This window comes from Octodon degus, unplaced genomic scaffold (assembly GCF_000260255.1).
Source record: "Octodon degus isolate 3935 unplaced genomic scaffold, OctDeg1.0 scaffold00006, whole genome shotgun sequence".
Taxonomy (NCBI): domain Eukaryota; kingdom Metazoa; phylum Chordata; class Mammalia; order Rodentia; family Octodontidae; genus Octodon; species Octodon degus.
In genome coordinates, this window is record NW_004524582.1 from 29586549 (window position 1) to 29610269 (window position 23721).

The 23721-nt window shown below is 49.9% G+C and overlaps 1 protein-coding gene and 1 pseudogene across 1 annotated transcript in view; one reads left to right on the plus strand and one right to left on the minus strand.

Moving 5' to 3' along the window:
- The window catches only part of LOC101574294, a 1347-nt pseudogene extending 572 nt beyond the window's left edge, over nt 1-775 (plus strand).
- Nucleotides 776-5900: 5125 nt separating this feature from the next.
- Evc2 (EvC ciliary complex subunit 2) overlaps nt 5901-23721 on the minus strand; it is a 108160-nt gene continuing 90339 nt past the window's right edge. The window contains exons 18-22 of the mRNA XM_004624671.2: nt 14676-14713; nt 13214-13301; nt 11921-12117; nt 8570-8671; nt 5901-6967 (exon numbers count right to left, since the gene is read on the minus strand). Of these exons, the coding sequence (XP_004624728.1) occupies nt 6700-6967; nt 8570-8671; nt 11921-12117; nt 13214-13301; nt 14676-14713 (693 nt within the window). The 3' untranslated portion in view covers nt 5901-6699. The remainder of the gene's footprint in view (nt 6968-8569; nt 8672-11920; nt 12118-13213; nt 13302-14675; nt 14714-23721) is intronic.

Genomic DNA, 23721 nt, shown 5'->3' on the forward strand with positions numbered 1-23721 from the left:
ACTTGAAAGAGGAAAAAGTAGTGGTAGAAGTAATGACAACAGAGAGAGCTTGGAAAACAGGATCCAGACTTATCTTCAGTCAAGGAAGCCAATTATTGACTTATGTGAAAAAATGGGGAAAGTCAAGAAAATAGATGCGTCCAGATCTGTTGATGAAGTGTCTGATGATGTTGTGAAGATTTTTAAAAATTTATTTTATTTATGTGTGTGTGTGTGTGTGTGTGTGTGGCCAGCTCAGCCCACCAGGGGGCGGGGCGGGCTGGCTTGTGGTGCTGGGGGATCGAACCGAGGTCCCTGTGCTTTTGCTAAGCTTGTTCTAAGTAGGTGCTTTAGACCACTGAGCCATCTCACCAGCCCTGTTGTGAAGATTTTTGATAAAGAAGGTTAACTCTGAACCTGAAGCCTCCTTGAAATCATGCTTGAATAATGCTGTGATAGCTGCTATCCAATCCCATTATAAGGCGGTTTTAATTTTTCAAAATTACATCTTAATTAATGGCTAGAAAATACATAGTAAGACATTAAATTTTTTATTTTATTGTTTTGGTCACAGGAGTAGACACTGAATTCAGGTTTAACTTGGCCTTAGTTGTTATGGTGCTCACAAAACAAAAGTATCAGCTAGTTCCTTGTTTTTATTCAAAAGACTATCCCTTTTATAGTTTGTGTTTTCTGTGAGCAAAACTTTTAGTATGCATGCTCTATGCCTTCAGTAGTTACAGCATGACAGCTGGGCATAGTGGCCACGTGTGTAATTCCAGTATTCAGGAGGCTGAGGCAGGAGGACTGGTTTCGAGTTCAAGGCCAACCTGGGCTACACAGTTTAAGGCCAGCCAAAACTACATGGTAAGACCCAGTCTCAACAAAGCAAAGCAAAAAGATGTGATTACAACGTTAGGATCAGGGATTCCTACTTCCTTTACTTGCAGGTTACAAATTCTAACCTGCTAAATGAATTTGTGGACCAAATTTTCAAGGAACTTTTTGTGTAGTCAGTTCTTACATACGGTGTTTGGTAAACACTGAAAATAGATTACTAGTGACATTTTAATATCTATCAAACAACTGAGCATTTCCTATAGAAAGATAAAGCTTAGGTTACTGCAGCTTTTGCACAGTTGTATGAGAGGCCATAGTCTTTGCTTCCAAGGTTTGGGATGGGCTCACAAGGGATTCAGCGCCTGACAGAATGGTCACTTTATTAGGATGTAATCGGAGGGCGCAGGGCAAGGATCACGTGATGACTGTGTTCTGTTACATGGTGGTGTTTATGATCAAACTGATCAACACAATTGGTAGAAGTGGACCCTTGAAAGGCATGTGCTGGGCTTATGCCGAAATGATTCAGTTCTTACATTAATAGCAATTCAGGTGTTTTGTTTGTTTCTAGCCTAAATGTAGGGTTAGAGTAAAATTATAGAAAGCAATCTAGTGGTTAGATTTCCCATTTGTATTTTATTTTCTGGAATTTTTTTCATAGTTACTTGTTTAAGAAGATTTAAAAATCATTGCACTTTGGTCAGAAAAATAATAAATATATCTTATAATGTTCAAAAAATAAAATAAAACTATTTTTATTGCTTTAAAAATAAAAAGTATTTTAAAAAGAATGAAAGACGAGAACAGTGGGGGAATTGTCTCACCATGCATGTAAAGGGGCAGATTTTTTTTTTTTCAGAACCGGGTATTGAACTCAGGCCCTTGCGCTTGCCAGGTAAGCACTTATTCTACTGAGCCATCTCCCTGGCCCCTAAGGGGCAGATTTTAAGTCAAATTCTACAAAGCAAATACTATGTCAGCCACTAAATAATGGAAAGACGGAGAGACAACATGCCAATAACAGATATAAAAGTCATAAAAGACACTGGCTTAATATAAAAGAATGTAGAAAAAGATGGCAACGGGGACAAACAACAGGATATAAGAACAGAAAGCTAGCAGTACGGTGGCTTGAAGCAGTGACCTGTCCATAAACACATTATATACAACAGCCTAAACATGCCCAGTTCTTCTCACCTCACACCTTAGGAAACTAAGGTCCAGTAAGTTTCATGTCTTGCGGCTGAGAAAGGACCCCCCCCCCAGCACATGGCTGTCCCCATGAAGACTAGGTGGGAAGCTGGGGAGGAGCAGAAAAGGAGGGGAGGAGGAGGAGGAGGAGGGGAAGGGGGAGGAGGAGGAGGAGGAGGAAGAGGACACGGTGCTGGGGGAGAAGCAGTGACGGCCAGCCACATGCATGTGGTAATGGCTGAGCTATTTCATAGCCTGTCCCTTGTCACATAGGTAACATCTTCCTGCCCAGGCTCTTCGAGAATCACAAAAATTTAGGATGAAGCACCAAGAGCCAGCACCTGCCACAGATCAGGCAAACTCCGTAGCGCCGGCTCTGTAGTGTTCTGGCTGTCACGCCGTTGCCGTTGGCGCTGGCAAACTCGAGACCAGGGCGGCACTGGCTCCCATCGGACAGCAGCAGAGCTGATCGCCTCGCTCTCTTCCCTGCAGCTGCCACTGGAGCTGGAAACCAGTGAACAGCTTGGGTGACAGCTTCTGCTTCGTGTTCATCTACTTCCTGTTCATCTCTGGGAGTCTTCAGCACTGTGTTCCTAAAGTACAAATCGGATCATGGCCCTCCTGTTTAAAGTCTCTAAGACAATAGTAAGGCTAGCTGACACGGATGCGTGCTCCTGGTTCCAGGCACAGTGCAGGGTTTCATGTTACGCTCTGCAGAGCAGCTGAGGAACCAGGAATCATGCAGGTTGCCCAAGGGCCACACAGCCACACAAAGGAAGATCCATGGGTGAACCAAGCTGCCCTTCCCTGTTTAGCAGCTCCTGGACAAGGTGCTGCCTACCACAGACACAGCCACCAAGAGGCCCTTGGGACTGCTGGCTGAGGTCTGATAGCAGTCAGGAGCCTAGTGGGGTCTTTTATGGGGGAGTGACTGAGACAAAGGAGGCTGCTGCATGTACAGATCAGGCCGGCCAGCCTGGGGAGCAGGCAGCTGGCAGTGCCTTCAAGGGGAGAGGTGGCGATGCCCTGGTCCTGGGAGGGGGACGGGAAGCGCAGCAGGCAGGCTCCTGTGTGCAGGCTGATGCTGCCATGTGGTCAGCAAGGGGTGGACATCAGACGGGGGCTGAGAGCCAGAGGGACACCTTGGAGGTGCCTGGCTTGGTGCCATTCGCTTGGAGAGGGGACATCCATAGTGAAATGGCTCATAGGAGAATCTGCTAGGTTCATGGACAGACAATCAGAGGCTGAGATACCTGCATGGTGCCCAGGAGCAGGTGTCCAGTGAGCCACAGACGTACGCATCTACAGCCCCAGAAGTGCAGTCTGTGGGAAAAGACCTGGGGGTCACAGCATTAAGCTGTCCCCAAATACCCTCTGCCAAGTTGATCTCACTCTCAAATTCCCACAAGAGAATTGTCATTGGTCTGCTTTATCTCTGGCATGGAACAGTTACTCATATTTTTGTCTGCCAAGGTAGCTAGACGGAACTCTCGGAAGGTAGAGTGATCTAAAAGACAAACCTCAGAGAAGCTTAACAATTTTCTGTCACCCAGCTTGTGAGTAATAAGCTCAAACTTGAGACCATGTCCTCTCAGCCCAAGCTCCCCGGAGCTTCCCTCCCATAAAAGGCTTCCATGTATACTAATGTGCTTTCCATTGCTATAAGGAAATACCTGAGGCAGCCTCATTTATAAAGAGAAGAGGATGATTTGGTTCACAGTTCTGAAGTTCAAGGCTTCCTGAGTCCCAGGACAACACACAGCATCACATGGCAGGAGACAGGGAGGGCATCTCTGTGCACTTCGTCTTTCTTTCTCTTCTAAAAAACCCACCAGGACTGAATCATGGGACTCTACCCAAGGACCTTACCTAATCCTAATCACCTCCAAAAAACCCTCATCTCTAAACATCATGGGTAGGTGAAGCTTCCGTCCTCTTAATACTATTACGTGTGGTTTGGGGATTAGACCTCAGAGTGCATATGGGGGAGACAAGCTTTCTGTATGGTGCCAGGTGCTGCCGTGGAGAAAACCACCTTCATGCAGAGCAGAAGGAGGAGTCAAAGCGCCGGCCACACCCAGTTTTGTGCGCACTAAAAATTCAATGCAAGAACCAAGCTCCCTTTCCTGAGCACCAACATTTGGCTGAACAGACAACGCCCAGAACCTCCGCTCTAACGTGGGTATGGAGACCCATGTCTGACAGATGAGGGGGTGAAATGTCCTGCTCTGAAGTGGTAGGGCTGGACCTGAGCTTGATCCCGCCCGCAGAAGCGCAAGCTCTCCTGCACAACCCGACGGCCTCCTCGGGAGCTCGCCCCAGGTCTCAGGCCTGGGTTCTGCCAGCCTGGCACCTCCTGCTGCTGCTGAGAGCCCTTCAATCAGCCTTCGGCAGAGAATTCTGTGCTGATTTCTGAATCCTTGGGTACAATCTATTTTCAACCACGTATGATTGTAGCAGAGTCCTGGACAAAGCAGAAAATGATCAGAAAAGCAGACAGTCACCTTCACAGGACAGAGGAGGACATGTAACTCAGCGGGCCCACACCACCAGAGCTTCATGGCCCTGATGCACTTAATCCTTGCAAGGGCTTCTTAGCCTCATTTTGTTAATGAAGAAAATGAAGCTCAGAAAGGTCGGGCAACTTCTCTGAGAACACCCAGCCCCCAGGCTAGTTTCACTCCACCAGCTTCTGTGTTCTTCCCCTGTCCTCGCTGTGCTGTTGGGAAGACTGGCCCTACCACATCCTGTCCTGAATGCAAACCGGTCACTCAGACATGCACACCTGCTCTGTCCCAGTGCGGTCACCTGGCAGCTCATAATCACAGTACCCAGAGGAAGCACACCCCTCACCCCACACCCTGCCCACCATGCCGCACCTACACTAAGGCTGCCGGTCACCAGGGATTTGAAGGAGAGGTCCCAGGTTAGACAAAGGTTTTGAAGGGAGGACACCCCAGGTCAGACCCAGGATTCCTTCCTTGTGGGTGGCAAGACTACAGGCAAGCCTCTGCTCATACCTCAGCTCCTAGGCTGTAAGACAGGAATGGGGACGCCTGCCTGCTGGGTTGTCAGTGACGATTAGGAGCGCAAAAAGGCAGCTGGCAGGGCCTGGCAGCAACTCTCCCACACCAGAGGATTCGCCAGAGGCCGCGTTTCCTCCTAATCATTCCTTGTCCTTGGGAAAAGTCCACCTCAGGTGTGTCCTCAGGCTGTCAGAGAACTCCTGCGGGAGCGATGTGGCCCAGCCCCCGGCTGACATCACGGCCTCCACCTCGCTGTGACGGCAGCAGGGCCAGGCCATGCAGCAGGCGGGAACAGGGACTTGGTGCAATTACTTGTTGGACACTGAGTAGGCCCAGCCCATGCTCTAGGACCAGAAAAGGACAAAGACCTGGGCTGTAAAGCAGGAGTCTTGGTTTTGCTCCTTAGAGGCTTTACGATCCTATAAAAAATAATTCTTTTTTTCTAATTTTAAATTTTTTAATATGTAATAAATGTTTAGAATAAGTACCAACATTTTCAACATCAACTATTCATGTATTTAGAAGATCTAAAAAATAACAGCAGAAATAAATTCCTCTGTGAGCTACAATGAAAATACAAATAAAACTCTCCCACAAAAATAATCTTCACCTCAGCAATCACACCTCAGGCAGCTGTCACTCGAGAACAGCGAGCTCCCCCCACACACACGCTGCTTACGCTGACGGCGTGCGTGCTCCATTCTCCTGGCTTTGGTAGGGTGCACCTGATGTCTTGCTGATCTGCCTGCTTTCTCAGGAGGCTCTTGTGACGTTTCACCAGGCTGATTGTCACCAGTCTGCTCCAGAACTCCTTTGGGTTCTTCAGGTAGGTACATCCAGTTCTTCCTCTACTGTATCTGATCATTTATCAAGTCCAGTCCCAGTCCTCTAAGAAAATTTCTCCATGATATTTTGTGTTCGCTGTTTTCTTTGTAAAGTACGTATGATTTATGCCTGATACGTTTAGGACCAAGGAAGACAACTGCTGGCCAACAGGTTGCGTTTCAAGTGACATCACAGTTGCTGCATAACTTAAGACCACTTCTTCGTAAGCTCCTGACGCTCATTTATCAGCTGGGTTTGGCAACTTGGGTCTGAACTGGTCACACTGTGCCCTGGGGATGAACATTTTCTGGCAACTCTGAATCTCTGCTGGACACCACAGCAGGAAGCCACAGTATGGAAATAATTTAAAATAAAGCAGTTCCCACAGAAAGCAAAAACGAGTTCAATTACAAAGAGTTATGTGCGAAACACATTTATTTCCAAAGGTTTCTTATATAAAAAGCATAGTGTGTAATGACTGTTGTACAAATAGTCTTGCCTTGTTCACAGACTGCTTGTCACACAGCATGGCACTGGGACATGACAGGGCAGGCGTCTCCTCCAGAGCTTGGGTGGCCTGGGACTAGAGGAGGAGTGCTCAGGTCCTTGGGAAGCAGCGTGGCCAAACGGTAGTTAACAAGACCAAGCAACACTGAGTCCTCAATGGCAGGGGGGCGAGGGTACCGGCTACACGAGGAAGCGTAACCCCGCCCACGGCCCCGCCCACCCGGGCTGTCCCAGTCTACTTCAAGTTGTGTTATGAACAAACAAAACACAGGTGCACAGGAGAGAGTAAGTCTTCCCACCTGCAGGTGCTCCCAGGGCCCTGTCTCTTGGGCTAGTCCAACCCCAGGGCCCTGCTGGCCTTCCTGGCATTCAGGAAATTCTTCTTCTTCCTGGGAGGAACATGCAGTGAGATCTCTGGTTCCTTTGGGTTTCTGAATATAAACAGCCTTTCCCCTGTGCCTAACACATCAATGGTCTCAGTCCCTGCAATGGGGACAGGGGCCGGTTCGCCAATGGGCTCCAGGGGCAGGTGGGGCCAACTTCCTTTTCCAGAGAACACCAGCCTGTCTCTGATGGGGAGATGTGTCTTCTTCAAAATGCTATGGAGAGAACGGAAGAGCAAACTCAGTGCTGGGGACCATTTGGACCCTCCTTGTGTCTGACAGGGCCCTCCAGGGGATCCCCTTTAGGTCCTAGCCTCCCCAGCTGAGTGTCACTTTAAAGACTGGCTCTCCCTTGGGTCAGCAGTGTAGCCCTGACACGAGCCGAAGCCTGTAACAGCGGTATGCTGAGTCAACCCAAGGCCATGGTTGTTAGATGTTCAGGACCTCGGGGGTCACTGTCATCTTCTGGTTAGCCTGAGGTCAGCCATGGTGGGAGGACGCACCAGTGGTCAAACCATCATCAATATACTCTTTGGGTCCCAACCCAAAAGTAGGCGGATGGAGCTGGGTTACAAAGCAATGGTTGGGAATTAGGCTAAGTGTGTTTGCCACAGTACTTCTGGGCTTCTGTCTCCAAGCTGTTCTCTGTCCCTGGCTGCTCTTGAAAATGCCATGACTGCCCCTCAGGGCCACAGGACACTTGTAAGCCGCAGGGCACTTTGCCCAAGTGATGCAGGCAAGGCCCTATCACCATAGGGTCCACCTGGTGGACACTCTTGGCAAATGTGCTGGTCCTTCTTGAAGAGACATGGCAGATTCAGCCACAGGCCGCCACCACCACGTCCTACCCTCGAGCCTGCACAGTGCTAACCTTCCACATGGTCTATGGTGCCTTGGGTGGAGGGAAGGCTGCCACACTGTTCTCTCGGTGGGCAAACACCCCACCTATCAGCGCCACCTGGGAATGTCTCCAGTAGAACACTTTACAGTTCCAGGAGTAGACATTTAATTTCTTGATCTGGGCTTGAATTTGTTTCTCTTGACCACACGTGCTGATCTAATTTCTTGGGAACCACTGCTGATGGCTTCAAGCTTATCACAGATGATCCATGGTGCAAGGTCAACACCTTCCCCTGGGCTTTGAGAAATTACAGGAGGGCCAGAGCATGGGCAGACACTTCCCTCGGACAGTCACTGATCCCTGAGCACAGGGTGGGTGCTGCTTTTTAAGCCACTGAGTCTACCTGACGTTGCATTTTTTTTCTAAACCTTCTCTAATTAGAACCACCAGAGACACTTGGTGAACGGTCTGAAGCAATCTAAAGCCTCTCTGCCCCCTCATGCCCCCGATCTCCAGGCCTGCAAAAGTCACAGTAAGAAGGGTACGAGCCTGGAAGTTTCAGGGAACAAACGGGACAGTCAGAGGGTCCCAAGTGCCATGGCCACCACCTACCAGCCACTGTCCTGGGCTGCTCCATGGGACTCCCCTGAGCTGCAGTTTTACTATCCCACTTTCTAGAAGCTTCAGTGCAACAGGACATGGAAGGGCTTGGTAGTAACCAAATTGGAACAGCTCTACAGAGTTACTTTCCTTTCTAATTATAACTCATTAAAAATAGCTGTTAGTTAAAATAAATACATAAATCAAAATGCTAATAAATGTTAGCAGAACCTTCGCCACTGATAGCTATGGGCTTATCTTCACCTTGTAAGAAAGACTCATGGGATTAAGATTTGTGGTCTTCAGGGAAGGAGCCCCCTCCCCATTGCCCCTGGGGTTGGGTCCAAGCTCCCAGCAGCAGCGACAGGGCTCCTTACCTCTCCTTCCTCTGCCGCGCCCAGAGCACCTTCTCCAGCCCTCTTCCCCTCAGATCTGCCCGCAGTTTGCTCTCCAAGGTCTGCCACCAGCTCTGGTGTTTCCTGCCAGCAAGAAAGGAAAGGATCGTTGTCGAGAGAAAGGCCCAGTGTCTGAGTGACCAGTAATTCTAACAGACCCCACGGGGCTCCATCGTCTGATCAAGCACCTTCTGGGGCCTTGTGAAGGTTTATGTGGATAATCCACCCTGAGCCTCAGCACTCAGAGGCAGGGCTTCGGGAAGAGGATGGGCCACAGGGGTGACGAGGGTGGGGAGGTGGGAGGTGAGCTCACAGCTGGCTTGCTGATGGGGTCAGGGCTGGTTAGAGACAAGGTGCCTCTCCCTCTCCTCTCTGGTCCTCCCCCATCTCCACTTCCTGGCTCCATGCTGTGCACAGCTCCCCCTTCTAGGCCGTCTCTCCCTCACAACCAGCTGATCATGGTCTGAAAACCATGAACCCACATCAAGCTCTGCTTTGAAGGGCGGGAATCGGCATTTCGTTCCACTGATGTGGAAAGTGGCTACAACACGCCCAGGCAAGGTGAGACTCCTGTGCTCCCCAAACACCCAGGTCAGGGCACTCAGAGACGGACAGCTGACGCCAGTCAGACAGAGGGGAGTGGGAGCAGTGCAGAGGCAGAGACGCTGAAGGAAGGGATCTGGGGAGCCCCAGAGACCAGCACACAGGCTGTGCGAGCCGGCTTTGCCCTTTGTCCCAATGCATGGTGCTGCATGCCTGCAATTCCTGCACTCCAGGAAGCTAAGGCAGGAGGGTAAGAAGTCCAAGGCCAGTGAGGGACAGCCCTGTCTCAGAATGAAAATATAAAAGCCCATGAACCTCGCTCAGTGCAACAGCCCTGGGTTTGATCCCCAGTACTGAAAAAACAAAACTACACACACCAGCAGGCACACTGGGCTCAGGAGCAGCGCTAGGAGTGTGTGGCTGGAGGAGGTGAGGCCAGAGCCTGAAGGCCTGGGGCAGGTGTGGGACTCTGGCCTGAGAGCGGGGACGCAGCGGGTGCAGGAGACTGGGAGGATGGCTCTCTAGGGCCTCGGATTCGATCTCAGTCCATAAAGAACAGAGAAGCTGAGAGTCCTGCTGGGCCCTGCACACCCCTCTGTTGCAGTGCTCCTGCTGATGGCAAAGGGGACAGCCCTGTCCTGCAGGCCCAGCCAGGCACTCCCGCCTCGGCACGGAAAGGACGCTCTTCCGCCAGTAGTACCCACGGAGCTGCCCAGGCTGCCCTTCTCGGCCAGGACAGCGGCTCTTCCTGGATACCGTACAGTCCTCAGGATACACACAAGTGCTCAGCCAGCTCCTGTGGCTGGAGAACCAAGGCCCTGAACAGGTGTGAGACTAGGCACTGGATGGCGGCCCCAAGAACAGTGACTGCCCTGTCCAAGTCCTCAGGGACCAGGATGGGTGCCGAGGCCTGAAGAATCACTGTATGTGCTTGGCCAGGAGGCTGGACAAAGAGGTTGCGCACAAGTACCACTCGTGTGACAGCGCTCTGCATCTCCCCGCCCATCTCCCTCACCAGCTCTGCAAACTAAGGTGGACGAAGGGGCAGCCCCCAAGCCAGGCCCTCCGGCCACAGCCTGCCTCTCCCCACCCCACCCCTGGCCCCTGGGCCCTGGGCACAGGCACACCAGCCCTGGACCACACCATGTCCAACCTCTGAGGTTCTTCCATGGACTGACCACCACCATGGACCCTGACTCCCACCACTGTCTTCTCCCCACTGCCCTCCGCTCCAAGCCCCATTCCATCAGTACCTCTTAATTGTCAGAGGCCCCTCAGGACTCTGCCCATCAGACACCATCCTTCTAACAGGAAGAGCATGGTCCACACACCTCTGTCCACACCCAGCCACCACAGCAGCATCCCAGGCATCGTCCCAGCCTCCCGTGGTCCTGGCTGAAGCCTGGGCTCACAGCTGGCTTCCAGCCTGACTCTCGGTGCCTTCTCCTCCTGCAGGATCCCTCCTCTCAGGACATGCTCACTGCTCCAGCGCCCGCCTCACTCTGCCCCCAGCCTCCAGCCTTTCCTCCAGCGGGCACTTCAGGTCAAAGTCACACCTAGACCCCAGTCCTGAAGGCAAGCATCTGTGGTGGAATCCATGGCTGAGGAACGATGAGCCCAGCTGAGTGCCCAGCGATAGACAGCAGCAGCCCCGTGCCTCTACCGAAGCCGTCTGCACAGCAGTAGGCAGTCATGAAAAGCAGCATCTACCCCAGTGACAAGTGGGACTTTACACTCACAAAAAGAGCAGAAGCACTGTCTTAACTGTGGAGCATGGATCAGGTGGGCACGCAGGACACAGGAAGGGTCTGAAGAGCAGAAAGCACCGCTGGACACACTGCATGCTCGCCACATGTGCACACATACACGCGCACACATGCACACACATGTGCACATACACACATGCATGCGTGTGCACACACACAGGTCACATTTACAACGCTGCTGCTTACAGGTGTTCAGCTGCGCAATACCGGGAAAGCAATCGGCACTCAGTGGAAACTACTCTGAATACTGGTCCCACCCCAGGCTGCCAGGAGGTGGTCCAGACTCCTGGATGCTGGCAGCAGCAGGGAGCCCCAGGCCCAGCCAGCCCAGCTGTCAGGACACAAGGCTGCTCCATAGCACGCTGCTCAGAGAGGATGCTCGAGAGATTACATGTGTCACCTGCAAGCTCTGAGTGAGGGACTTAAGTTAGGGCAGGTTTATTAGGACAGAGCCCATCGTAAACCAAGGAGCACCGGTACACACACTCATGCAAGGAGCACGCAGCCATGCAAGCACGCTGCCATGCTTTCATACACAGTAACACACACACACGTACGTGCACGCTTGTGTGCACACACACACATATGCATGCGCGTGCACAAACACACACATGATGCAGCTGAGGAATTAAATACCAAGTTTGGGGTCAGGGAGATAGCTCAGTGGCTTAAGTGCCTGCCAGGCAAGCACAAGGTCCTGAGTTTGATCTCTGTTATCAAAGAAAAAGAAAAGAAAGACAAAAAGGTCTAGCTTTCCCCTAGGCAGTATTCGCTGGGCAAACAGGAAGTGGGCTAATGGGTATGTGTGACACATTTACAGCTCTGGGTACATTCTTTCTTTAAATGCTACTTGAAGAATAGACTGGTGGCAGCCTTAGCAAACACCAGGGCCTGCCATCGCCTGGACACGTAAAGATGCTGTGAATTCAAGAAGCTAGCCAGAGAGGAACGTGGCTCTGGCCTTCCCTCTGTGGGTGCCTGGCCGCATCCCATGCCAGATTCTGTGGCCACGCAGGGCACTCACCTCCTCCTGCCCAGGTCAGGCTGCTCCCCATTGCCCGGGCTCTCCACTGTGTGCTCAGGGTGCCTCTCGCTGACTGAATCCAGCAGGGTCAGCAGCTGGGGCTGCGGGGCCGTGGGCATCACCACGCTCAGGAGGCGGCGTAGAGTGGCACTAGGCACCATGGTCATCTTCAAGAGGTAAGCTGCCAGCCTCAGCTCCTGCAGGACAAGGAGGGGGAGCTCAAACCCCAGCCACCACTAGGTGGGGTGGACAATTTTTAATTTATTATATTCTTAAGGCTTTTGCTCTCAGGGCAATAAGTATTTCAGTGGCTCAGCCTGGAAAGCACACCCCAAGGCAGAGGGCTGTCAAAAAAAATTTGGTCCTCAACTTTGGCACCACGTGACGTTTTAAAAGGTTCCATCCACTCCTCCCAACTGCTTAGCTTACATAGTAGGACCACATCTCCTCACTGCGCTCAGCTCACCAGGTAGGGACCACATGACCACAGAGAAGCCCTGGGCCAGTCAGTACCGTTCTCCTCCTCCTCCTTGGCTTAGAGGAGGCCACGTAGCCCCAGGGAACAGGGCAGAGTTTGTAGCCAAGTGGGACATCTCTAAGTCAGAGGGTGACTGGCGACACTGACCTTACTCCAGACACCACTGCTGTAAGAGAAGGGACTGGGCAGGTCTCAGGAAGACCATGAAGGGTGGACACAGCCAGCATCTGAAAGCGCTGGCTGTGAGATTCCGTGCAAAAACACTGCAGCCTAGGCACAATCACTACAAACTTGGTGATGGGAACACAGCCCGCTGTGAGGGGCTGGCAGCAGTGGGTAGGGGTGTCTACAGAGGGCCAGCTCAGGGAGGCCTTTACGGTGGCAGACAGTGAAGAATCTTTTTTCTTCTTCTTCTTTTTGTTCTCCCAGTATGAGGACTTGAACTTAAGGACTTTGCACTGAGCCACATCTCTAACCCTTCAAAATTATTTTGAGTCAGGGTCTTGGTAAATTCTACATCATCCAAGTTGGGCTTGAATTTGCCACCCTCCGTCCTCAGCCTCCCACAGTGCTCCGATTACAGGTGTGTGCCACAAGGCCCAGCCTTTTAAAAAAATACTTTGATTCCCCAGTTAGCTGAAGGTGGGGACGGAGCTGAGGACAAGAAGGGCGACTGAACCATCTGCTGCCTGTGCTCAGGGCTTCCGGTTACCCTCTCTGCAGATGGGATTGGCATTATCGCCCCACCCAACACGCAGGAGACACAGCTCTGAGGAGGGAGGTCACGGGGGCAGGAGCGAGCCCCAGAGGCGCACCTGGCTGCACAGGGCCGCGAAGGTGTCCGCCTCCAGGCTTTCCAGGACATCCTCCAGCGCCGCACTGCTCCGCTGCTCCTCTCTCAAGCTGGAGTGGAGACAAAGTCCAGGTTTGTGAGTCCAGCTATACAGACAGGGGCAGCTTGGGAAGGTCACCAAACTGCTTCAATAATGAAGAGTCACAGATCTAAGCTACACTATATAAAATATATACAAAACTCACACATCTATAAGAGGCAGGATCCACAAACATGGGAATGTTTACATTCTAAAAATTTCTTAGAGTACAAGATTCACTGCAACCTGTTTGCCTCAGCACCCTCCCCTTACTCCAAGCACACTGTCTCTGCTCTTGGTGCCTTCCAAAGCAGTCCCAGAAGGCCTGTTTCCTGAGTATCTCTCGTTGCGCTGTCACGGCTGCTTCGGTGCCCTGAATGGATCTGAAACACTTCCCTTCCATGATCATTTGGTCCTTGAAGAAGAGCCGGAAGTCATGTGATGCCAGGTCCGGTGAAGAAAGCACAAGGGTGCCATTGTTTTCACAAATCCGCTTGGGCAGCAGCACTCACTGAACTCTGCTCACATCTCATGAAGACACTCAGGAGGGAGGACTCCAGAGCCGCATCAGAAAGCAGCCAGAAGGGTGGGATGAGTGTGCTGGGGGGCTACTTTGAGGGGACCCAGGGCAACATGTCTTCCACTGTAATAACATTTTTTATTTCCACCTTCACTGTACTTTTCAATCACCTGTGCATATACAAACACACACACACACACACACACACACACAGAGTGAATGTAGAGCTTCCTCTCATCACCTGGTCTACTTCCCACATAGCGGGCCAGAGACCTCAAGAGGGAGCAGGGCTGCTCTGTGAGAAGCGCCATGGGAGCCCCAGGCTCTGAGGAGCCGTGTGACCCTGCTCTGAAAGCTCTACATCACCCTGAAGCAGACTGAAAGAGCAACCCCCTCGAGTTCTTCCCGCCTCCCTTGCAGCTACAACTTCTTGCTCTGGTGCAGATAAGATGGGCAAATATGTCCCGTAAACAGTTTTGTCACCTTGTTCTCACAGGATTTACAAGGCTCTGTCTTCTCTCAAGGATAAGTTAATTATTCTGTCTTGCTTCTGTAACCTTGCCTGTCCCACACCCCCAGTCTCTAAAGATCAAGTCCCTCAGCTAAATATAAACTAGAACCTTTCCCTTTGTTCTAATGCCCAGCACTTTGGACGTTAGTTCAGCAGGGTCAATGTTTATCTAAAATCCAGGAAATAAATCCTTTTTCCCCATTGGCCTTCTCTGATCTCTTGAATTTGCAACATTTCTGATGGCCACAAAGGGCCTTGAGGTGACAGATGTGCTGCCTCCTTTGCCTGAGGGCCCAAGAGGACCTGAGCTGAGGAAGCCCTGAGAACCCTGCCACAGGGTGAAACTTCAGCTCTGAGAAGATGTTGGTCCTTACGCAGCACGGACACTCCCTCCTGTCAGCACAAATGGAACCTGGCGGGGGGGGGGGGGGGGGGGGGATTCTGGATAACTCTTGAACAGCAGCACACTACAGGACTATAGGAAGGCTCTGTGGGCCCAAGGGGGAATACCTGTCCTTTAGGACAGAAAGCAAGCTTTACCACCTCAGAAGGAGTACCCAGTAATCTGACTCAGACCAAAAGCTGACTATACCAGCATCTCGAGCAGGGGCCACTTGCAAGAATTGGCTCCTCAGGGTGCTCGGGATGTGGGAGTGGCCTGCCACGAGAGGCTCACAGCCTCTGACCTGGACTAAGTCAGATGAAACCTACAACTCCAAGAGGACCTGTGGGAGAGGCCCACACCAAGAGCAGCCTATGTGTGACTCTCAGACAGCTGGTAGGACAGGCTCACAGTGAGAGCACCAAATGGAATACAGGAGTGGCTCAAGGTGAGAAAACGTCCCTGACAGTGAGGGGATGCAGGAGAGGACAACAGGGAGCTGAAGAGAGCACCTAGGGGAAAGCTATGTAGCAGAATAGAATCTGGGAGTCCAGGTTCACCTGGGCTCAGCTGGAGAGTGGGGGAAGAAAGTGGTCTAATTGGGCTGAATGAAAGCTACTGAGAAAATGATTTGTCCTATAATGGGCAAAGCCCTGAAAGAGCTGCTTAGCTTTAATGTGTCCAGATATCCAGGCAAGGTGCCCTGGACAGACTCAGAGAACAAACAAAAGAAGAAAAGAAAGGAAGGAGAAAAAAGGAGGAGGAGGAAGAAGAGAAGGAAGCAGAGGGGAAGGAGAAGGAGGAGAGGAGGGAGAGGAGGGAGAGGAGGGGAGAGGAGGGAGAGGAGGGACAGAAGGGAGAGGAGAAGAGGGTGGAGGAGGAGGAGGAAGAGGAAGAGGAGGAAGAAAAAGAGGAAGAAGAGGAAGAAGAGGAGGAGAAAGAAGAGGAAGAGGAAGAGGAAGAGGAAGAAGAAGAAGAAGAAGAAGAAGAAGAAGAAGAAGAAGAAGAAGAAGAAGAAGAAGAAGAAGAAGAAGAGAAGAAGACGACGACGACAACAATGATGACAGTCACCACCCTGTAAAATGGGATGATGACAGCAAACAGCCCAGGTGGGTACCAGGTCAGCTGGTCTGGTAGCCAGGCTAACACAGAGGACAGGCCCTGAGACTTGAGCTCAGCTTTACCTGCATACACAGAAGGGCAAAAGGTCTTTTCATTATGAAGTGAGTGCTGAGTGAGATAGAGCCCAAGGCCAATGCCTGCTCAGTGCCACTAGCCTGGCACTGCCTGCAGGCATCTAAAAGCAAGAGCAGCTCCAGCCTGGGGCTGAATGTCCAAAAAGACTTGTTGAACCTAAGTTTTATAGGAGAAATGAAATTACATTTTTTTTTTTGTATTCAGTACAGGGTCTATAGGGTCTCACTATGTAGATCAGACTCATAGTGATCCTCCTGTTTACAGCCTCCCAAGTGCTGGGATTACAGGCGTGCGCCACCATGCCCAGTCTCAATCGCCATCTCAGCATGCCCCAGGATCAAACTCCAGCCCCTGCATCTGCCTAAGCAGGTGCTTTAATCCTATTTGGCCAGGACTTTAAATTACAAATTTTAACTAATTGGTAAATGTACCTTTGGCTTCTAGTTGAGTTGCTGTGCATAAAACATCTCATGTGTATTGCAAATTCTTAAATTGCAGTTACAGAGTTAACTTGCCCTTTTTTCTGCTCTCTTTTTTTTTTTTTGGTCTTTTTTTTTCCATAATTTTATTGAGAGACAAATAGCAATGAGACAGTTTCAAATCAAATTGGTAGGACAGTTTCAATAATTAACACATTGCATACTCTCTTCCTAGTGGTTATTTGCTGTACAAGATGCAGACATGATATCCTATTTACAAACACTATTACAACAAATCCCTCTATTCATTAAGAGAATGTAACTATATATCTATCCTAACCATTTTGAATACACAGATACAAAATGGACATTCATCTGTATCCCCTTTTTTGTTTAGTTCCGTCATTTGAATATTATAGGTGTGTTAACTCAGCAAAATATTCTAAAAGAGTCCAGTAGTCCATAATAGTATTGGGTCTTCCTCTTGACTGGCAGTGTCAGAAATTGTTGCTACAAGGTTGTATATGGTTAGATTTCTGGACTTATGTGTAAACATAAGAATTATATAATTCTTTATGCCTATTTTTAAAATATATTTTAATTTTTAAATGTTTTTTCATCATATTCTGTAGGGACTTAAAGTTCAACGTATCAATACTTGATGAAAAATACCTGTTCCATGTTATGCCTAAGATGTTTGATATTCAGACAGATAGTGAGGTTAAGCTTAACAGCCTAGGTTGTATGGTAATAACAATAAGCTTCTCTTCTGGAGGGTTAACAACCTAAGTTTGCAGACCAAAATCAGAGAAAAAGGAAGGCCACAAGGAAAGCCAACATTTTGGCCCTAGTCTTCCAAGGTCAATTAAGACTCAGGACATATAAGAACTTGTAATGTAACATCACATAACTCAGTAGTGTCCCAAATTTTCTGATCAAGGAGATTATGGGGCCAAAGAGGAAAGTGATCGATGATGTAGAGTGTGCCTAAGGAGAGTCACATGGAGAGAAAACATTCTCTCAGGCTTTCACAGAGAGCACATTGGCCAAGCAATGGCCGTGACTCATCCACATGGCTGACACTGACAAAGGATCTACAATCTGAGGTACAGAATCTCAGGATAAATCCTGAGGGGATTTCACTGACCTTATCAGACCCAAAAGCTACAACTCTTGTTGCATAGGTCCTGCTTTACCTTGGTCTTAACCATCCAGCAGAAAAGTATAAAAACGAAATATAAGAAGTAAAGCCATGCTGTTATGTTGAGCTGTAGGGGACTCAGGTCTACAATTTCTCTTTTGGTTTAAGACAAGAACACTGATGCCAGGTTACTGAGAAGCCAGTTGGCAGTGGTCAAGTTTACTGGGTGAGGGAAGAGGAAACACTTTCAAATTCAAGTGGCTGTAGTTCAGTTTGTTTCAAGATTTATGGTAAGTGAGAACAGTAAGAAGGCTAGAAATACACGAGAGTGCTTCTGATGAGAGGACTCTATATTATAAATGTTTTGTGCTGCTAACAAGATAAAAAGAGAACAACAGGGGCCGGGGAGATGGCTCAGTGGAATAAGCGCTTCCCTGGCAAGTTCAAGGGTCTGAGTTCAATCCCCGGTTCCACCAAAAAAAACTTTAAAAAGTATATTTCCATTTTCTTTTGACTTATAAAAAAAAAGAAGTTTGTACCTATAAAAAAAAAAAAAAAAAAAAAAAAAAAGAGAACAACAGCACTGGGACGCCTACCCACAGCAAGGAAAGCTATGGAAATCACTCATTTTTTTTAAATGTTCATGATTACTTGTTAATTTGGTGGAGTTCAAGTTGTTCCTTCTAAAAACTCTTGAGAAGGAAATGATCAAATTGATATAAAATAATGCTTTTCTCAGTGATTTGTGTCACAAAAGAGTAGATATAAGAGGAAAAGTGTCAAAGTCAACCCCATTAAAGTGTTAGCTGACTTTAAAAGTGTACAAGAAAATATAAAATAAAGCTCACACCCCTGCTGGAGGTTTAGAACTCTTCATAAAATACACTGACCCTCTGTACTGATCAACACACTGTCACCTTGAGAAGTCTAGAAGTTTAACTAAATGGCTCAGCAGGGGAGCCAGGTCCTCCCTGCAAGCATCCTCATCCTGGGCAAGAGGACAGCAGGAGATGGCCTGGGTGCTGCGCCACCCTGGGGTCGGAGCCTGGTTACAATGGAGGGGAGGGAAGCGGCTCACTCTCCCCATTTTCTGCTCTTATTGTTTCTACTGTCTTTGGCCACCTTGCAACGCTGTCCCTCTGCTATGCCACTCTGTCTTGGACTGCTAACTATGGACTGGACCTTCTGCAGGCTATGAGCTAAACAGATCTTTCCCCTGTTACCTCTGGGTGTTGGGTATTTTGTCCCAGCAACAAGAGAAAAGTAACTAAAACACCCGCCTTTGATAGTAAATGGCTGGCTGGAGGGAAGTAGGGGGAAGACTGACCAAAAGAAAAAAAAAAATGTGTGCATATATAGGCTGGTGACTGGGAGCAGAGGACCCCTAGGACACCAGGATCAGCTTCCCTACACTGGCTCATGGCAAAATGTAGCTTGGGCCACACCCATGTGGCTCCTCCCCTGTCTAGCTGCTTATTGACAAAAGTGGAGGGCTCTTCTGGCACTAGTGCAACCCAGCTTTCAGAGGTGACTACCACAGTGTATGCAACTTATAACTGGGAGGACAAAGAGCTGACAGGAGGAAAAAAAAATCAAATCTGCTGACATCAGTGCTCACAGAGAAAAGAAACAAAAATCACTACTACACGGCAAAGACAAGGACACTGACAAGACGGAGTCAAACTGAACCAGAATCTGTCAGCTGACCAAAACTAGATTGGGATCAATGCGGGTGATGTAAAAATGTGGACACTGAGGACATAAATGCCCAAAAATGGTGACAGAGATGCTAAAAATTCCAAGACTAGGAGGCTACTTACAGAAGGCTATTGCCTCTATGGGGCAAAAACCCGGATGCTGGCCTCATGGGACTCACAGAAACTAAAGTTGCAGGACTAGGTCAGACTGGGCTCCACCCCCTTGGACGTCACAAGCTATGGACATAACAAAGAGCTGGGCCATTTATGGGCTTTCTGGTAGGCAGCAGAACCGAACACCTGGTAACAGCGCAACCTACTGGGCTACTGCCTAAAAAAATGTGACTATCAGAGTCACTGGAGTCCCAGAAAAGAGGCCATTTTGTGTCATATGGGAATAAAAAGTCCAGCCTAAGTTCCTGCATCTTCCAAACTGTCCAGTTCCCCTGCTAAAAAGGGACCCACTCCAAAAGCACAGCCCAAGTTAGGCTACGGGTTAAAGAGAAGACGGCACAGCACAAAGCTGACACTGAGGAGCACCTCGCCCGGCTGCATGAGACATCAAGGAGCAAGTTCAAGGGACAACGCAGGCCTTGGGGGACACAGGTGATGACGAGGCTGAGGAACATATGCAAAGAGCCTGGCAACTAAGAAGAGAGCGGCAAGGCGGCACACGGCCACCCTGCAGAAGCCCAGCAGCGCGAGGCCCAGGTGAGAGAGGCCCAGCGCCTGCAGGAGCCAGGAGAGCGAGAGCCAGCCCTGCAGCGACAGCTGGCCCAGGAGGCTGCCCAGAGCGACTCCAGACACAGAGACACACGAGCACACTGGAGCGGCTGTGCGGCAAGGCACAGGCAACCTGGCGAGGGACCGAGGGGGCCAGGAAGCTCGAGCACGTGCTGGGTGCTGGGCAGGATGGTGCTGCCTGCAGACTAAAGAGACGCAAAGACTAACCGTGCTGGCGGAGACGCGCGCCCACACCACTGCACAAACTAAGCGAAAGCACAAAAACTACTATGACACACATGAGAGCAAATGACACCACGCGAAGGAAACCACGTGGACACACAAAAGCAGTATCTAGAAAGCTGTGACGTCCGTGGCAGAGTTCGGAGACCAAGATCTAAGCCGAGACTCCACGAGGGGACACAACCAAACACAACAGGCCACACATCAAAGCAGAGACCCAGCCTACGGCCAGGGACAACCAAGGCCCAGTGTGGCGGGGCTAAGGATGAGCTGCAGGCTCCATGTACACGGACAGGAGAAAACACCTCAACACAATAAACACAAGACAAGGCTAAGCACTGTGGAGACAAATGACAGCCAAGATAAGCGACAAGCAGGGGCAAAACTGGCCCTGTGCATGAAGGCTGAACGGTGAGCTAAGTCAAAGAAACAAAGGGCTCTGCTTTCACCAGAGGAGCTACGGCTACACAGCAAGGAGCCAGAAAGGCCACCATGGCTGAGACAGGGTGAACACACCGAGTACGGATAACCCTAGAGACACCCCACAGTCACACAGACGGCCAGCAGCCAAGCGTGGCTCCTTTGCAAAAACACTACACAGCTAAACCACACCCTACAGGAAAACCGAACAGCGGCCCGGCTGTGGGAAGAAAAGAACAAAGAAACAGGCACAGCAGCAGACAAAAGCTAACTGTGCTCATGGAAAGGCTGAACGGGGACTGGTGCGCTGACAGCCCAAGTCCAGCGAGACAGCGCAGTGACGGCTATAAGCAGAGGAGGAAACTCAACAGGACAGCTTAACCCAAGTCAACGCCAAAACCAAAATCAAACACCAGAGACTGCACTCACATCACCCACCGAAGGGGAGGAAAAGGAGCGCTTCCTCTAGAAAGCTGACCAGGAAAAAATATTTAAATAAATCCAAGAGGCCCTGACTCAGGCCCTAGCCTTAGGACTGTCAGGCAGAACCAAGCCTCTTTCCACAGATGCCCATAAACCAAAATGGCTACAGGAGCCCCAGGTCACAGGACTCTCACATGGTCAGGACAAGACAGCGTACTCATCAAATTGGTTCTATCCTGTGGCCTCCACACTCTGGGGCACTTGCTGCCGTCACCTTGCTGATGCAGGAGGCTGATAAGTTGAGTCTGAGACTACAACTGACCGTTCAGGTACCACACTCAGCTGCAGCCTCAAGGGACCAAAGAGGACACTGGTGGTTGTCAAATCAAAGGATGACCCAGTATGAGGGGCTCTTAGGTGAACACCCCCACCTAACTCGACAGACAACACCCTGACCCCGCTACATGGCTCCCAGGAGAACCCCCACAGGACTGTGTGGCTGTGCTAAAAAGGTCCAACAAACAGGATATGCAATGACGACCCTACGCTCTGTGAGAAAGGCCCAGCCACGGCCTACCAGCACCTCAGCCCAGAAGACAAACCTAACAGCCTGGACAGGGCTCTTCTGCTGGCAAAGGACAAAAGGTGAACATCAGTACTGACTCCAAATACAAAAAGAAGGGCTCCTGACAGCTGAGGGGAATGAAGACAAAGGGCATCTCACAGCTCCTGGACGCCGCATGGACCCTCCGAACAGTGGCCAGTGTCTGCTACAGCGGGCACCAGGGGAATGAAACACAAAAGCCAGAAGATACCAAAAGACAGATGGGAAAACGCGGTGGGCCCCTGGACAGCCCCAAAGGGGCCCTCGCCGCGTCCCTCCTCGTCCAGAGTGCTCCTCCCAGAGGCCCCAAATTACTCTCCAAATAAAAAAGCCTGGTTTTCCCAAGAAGCTAAAAATATACAAAGGGGTATCTAATAAAAGTTTCCTGCTGTGAGGCTAGCCACCCCTGAAGGGCCAGGCCCAGCTTCGCTAAACAATTCTATCAGGGCCTCAGATGGGAAAGGCAGCACTAAAAACGTGACTAGGCCGCCATTCCTGTGCGCCACAGCCACTGCCACCGCTGGGGCTGTCTGAACAGAGCAGCCTAGGGCAAGGGCTCACCTGGCCCCGAGGAACCCAGCGAACAGGAGCTGCGCCTGTGAAAACGTGCTCACGGCTCTTACTAAACCTTCTCAGGCCGGTGGCTACTGCTACGTGAGTGCTCGTCTGCACCTTTGCGGGACCTGAACAGCAAAGACAGAGGTAAGCACCATGCTGCTAAGAGACCTCAGAGACGTCACCCCAAGACTTGGGCTTCCCCTGGCCCTGGGGTCAAACAGACCAGTCTCATGGCCAGCTCAGATGTTGAAGATAAAAGCTTCAAATAACTGGTTGGAAGGCAACACTATGTATTACAACAAATACTGTGAAACTTATATTGCTTTAAGTGAAATTCCGTATCACTTATCATTTTTTTCTGTTTTAATTCTAAATTTTACTCTTTAAAAAAGAAATAAATAAAAGCTTTACATAGCTTATGGCCACAGAACTCACAATAAAAAGTTGAACATGTAAATCGGACAGCCAAACAACTGTCTAAAAATATTATCAAAGGGCCGGGGAGATGGCTCAGTGGAATAAGTGCTTCCCTGGCAAGCGCAAGAGTCTGAGTTCAATCCCCGGTTCCGCGAAAAAAAATAAATAAATAAAAATACTATCAAAAAGCCCACTAGAGATGAGATCATGTCTTACACATGGACCTCCTCTGAGGCTGGTGCACCCCACTATATAAATGGGGCGTTCCCCTTATGAAATTCTATTTGACCAGCTGCCCCGATCATACGTCACACTAAAATACACCTCTGTAAACTAGAAAAATTGCCACTGGGGAGACAGATACAGGCTTTGAAAACAGCCACACAATATTCATGGTGGAGTACAAGAAAAAAACAATGCCTATAAGCTTGACAGATCTAATACATGCATTCAGGCCTGGGGACTTTGTTTTTGTTTAAATAATAAAACTCAGTAACAGTGGGGTTCATGGGGACGGGCCTCCTACAGTAATCTTGTCCACCTTAATCCACCATAGTCGACAGACGCCAGTGGCCCGAGACAGGTGGCCCAGCCTGCAGGATCCAGACAACCCGAACCCGGTGATCCTGCGACAGGATCAGGCCACCACCAGAGAAAACAACCCTGCTCTAGTCACCCCAAAAGCTGACCAGTCTACACCCGGCCAGAGTCAAGCAACAGAGAGATACAATGACAATGTAAATCTCTTGTCCTTTTAATTATAATTCTCGTTCTGCCCAATAGCAAGCCAAACCCCCATAACAAGGTAAATGTTAGTAATAATGGTGCTGTATTTTAAAATATATGCAAAGTGTCAAAAGGGGAATGAAGTGGAACTTAAACAGCAATCTCCCTCAACCTCCCCCTGCCCCCATAGCCATAACTTCTTGTTCTGTTACCGATCAGACTGTCAGCTATGTCCTGTAAACCATTATGTCATCCTGTTCCCGGTATTCATGAGGTTCTGTCTTTTGTCAAGGATAAGTAATAATTGCTCTGTCTTCTTCTGCACCCTCGCCCCCACCCCCAGTTTCTAAAGGCCTACCCCCTTAGCCAAACATATAAAACTAGAACCTTTGCTCTGAAATCCAGGAAACAGGGCTGGAGAGATGGCTCAGTGGCCTAAGCACCTGGCTGGCTAGCATGAGGGCCTGGGT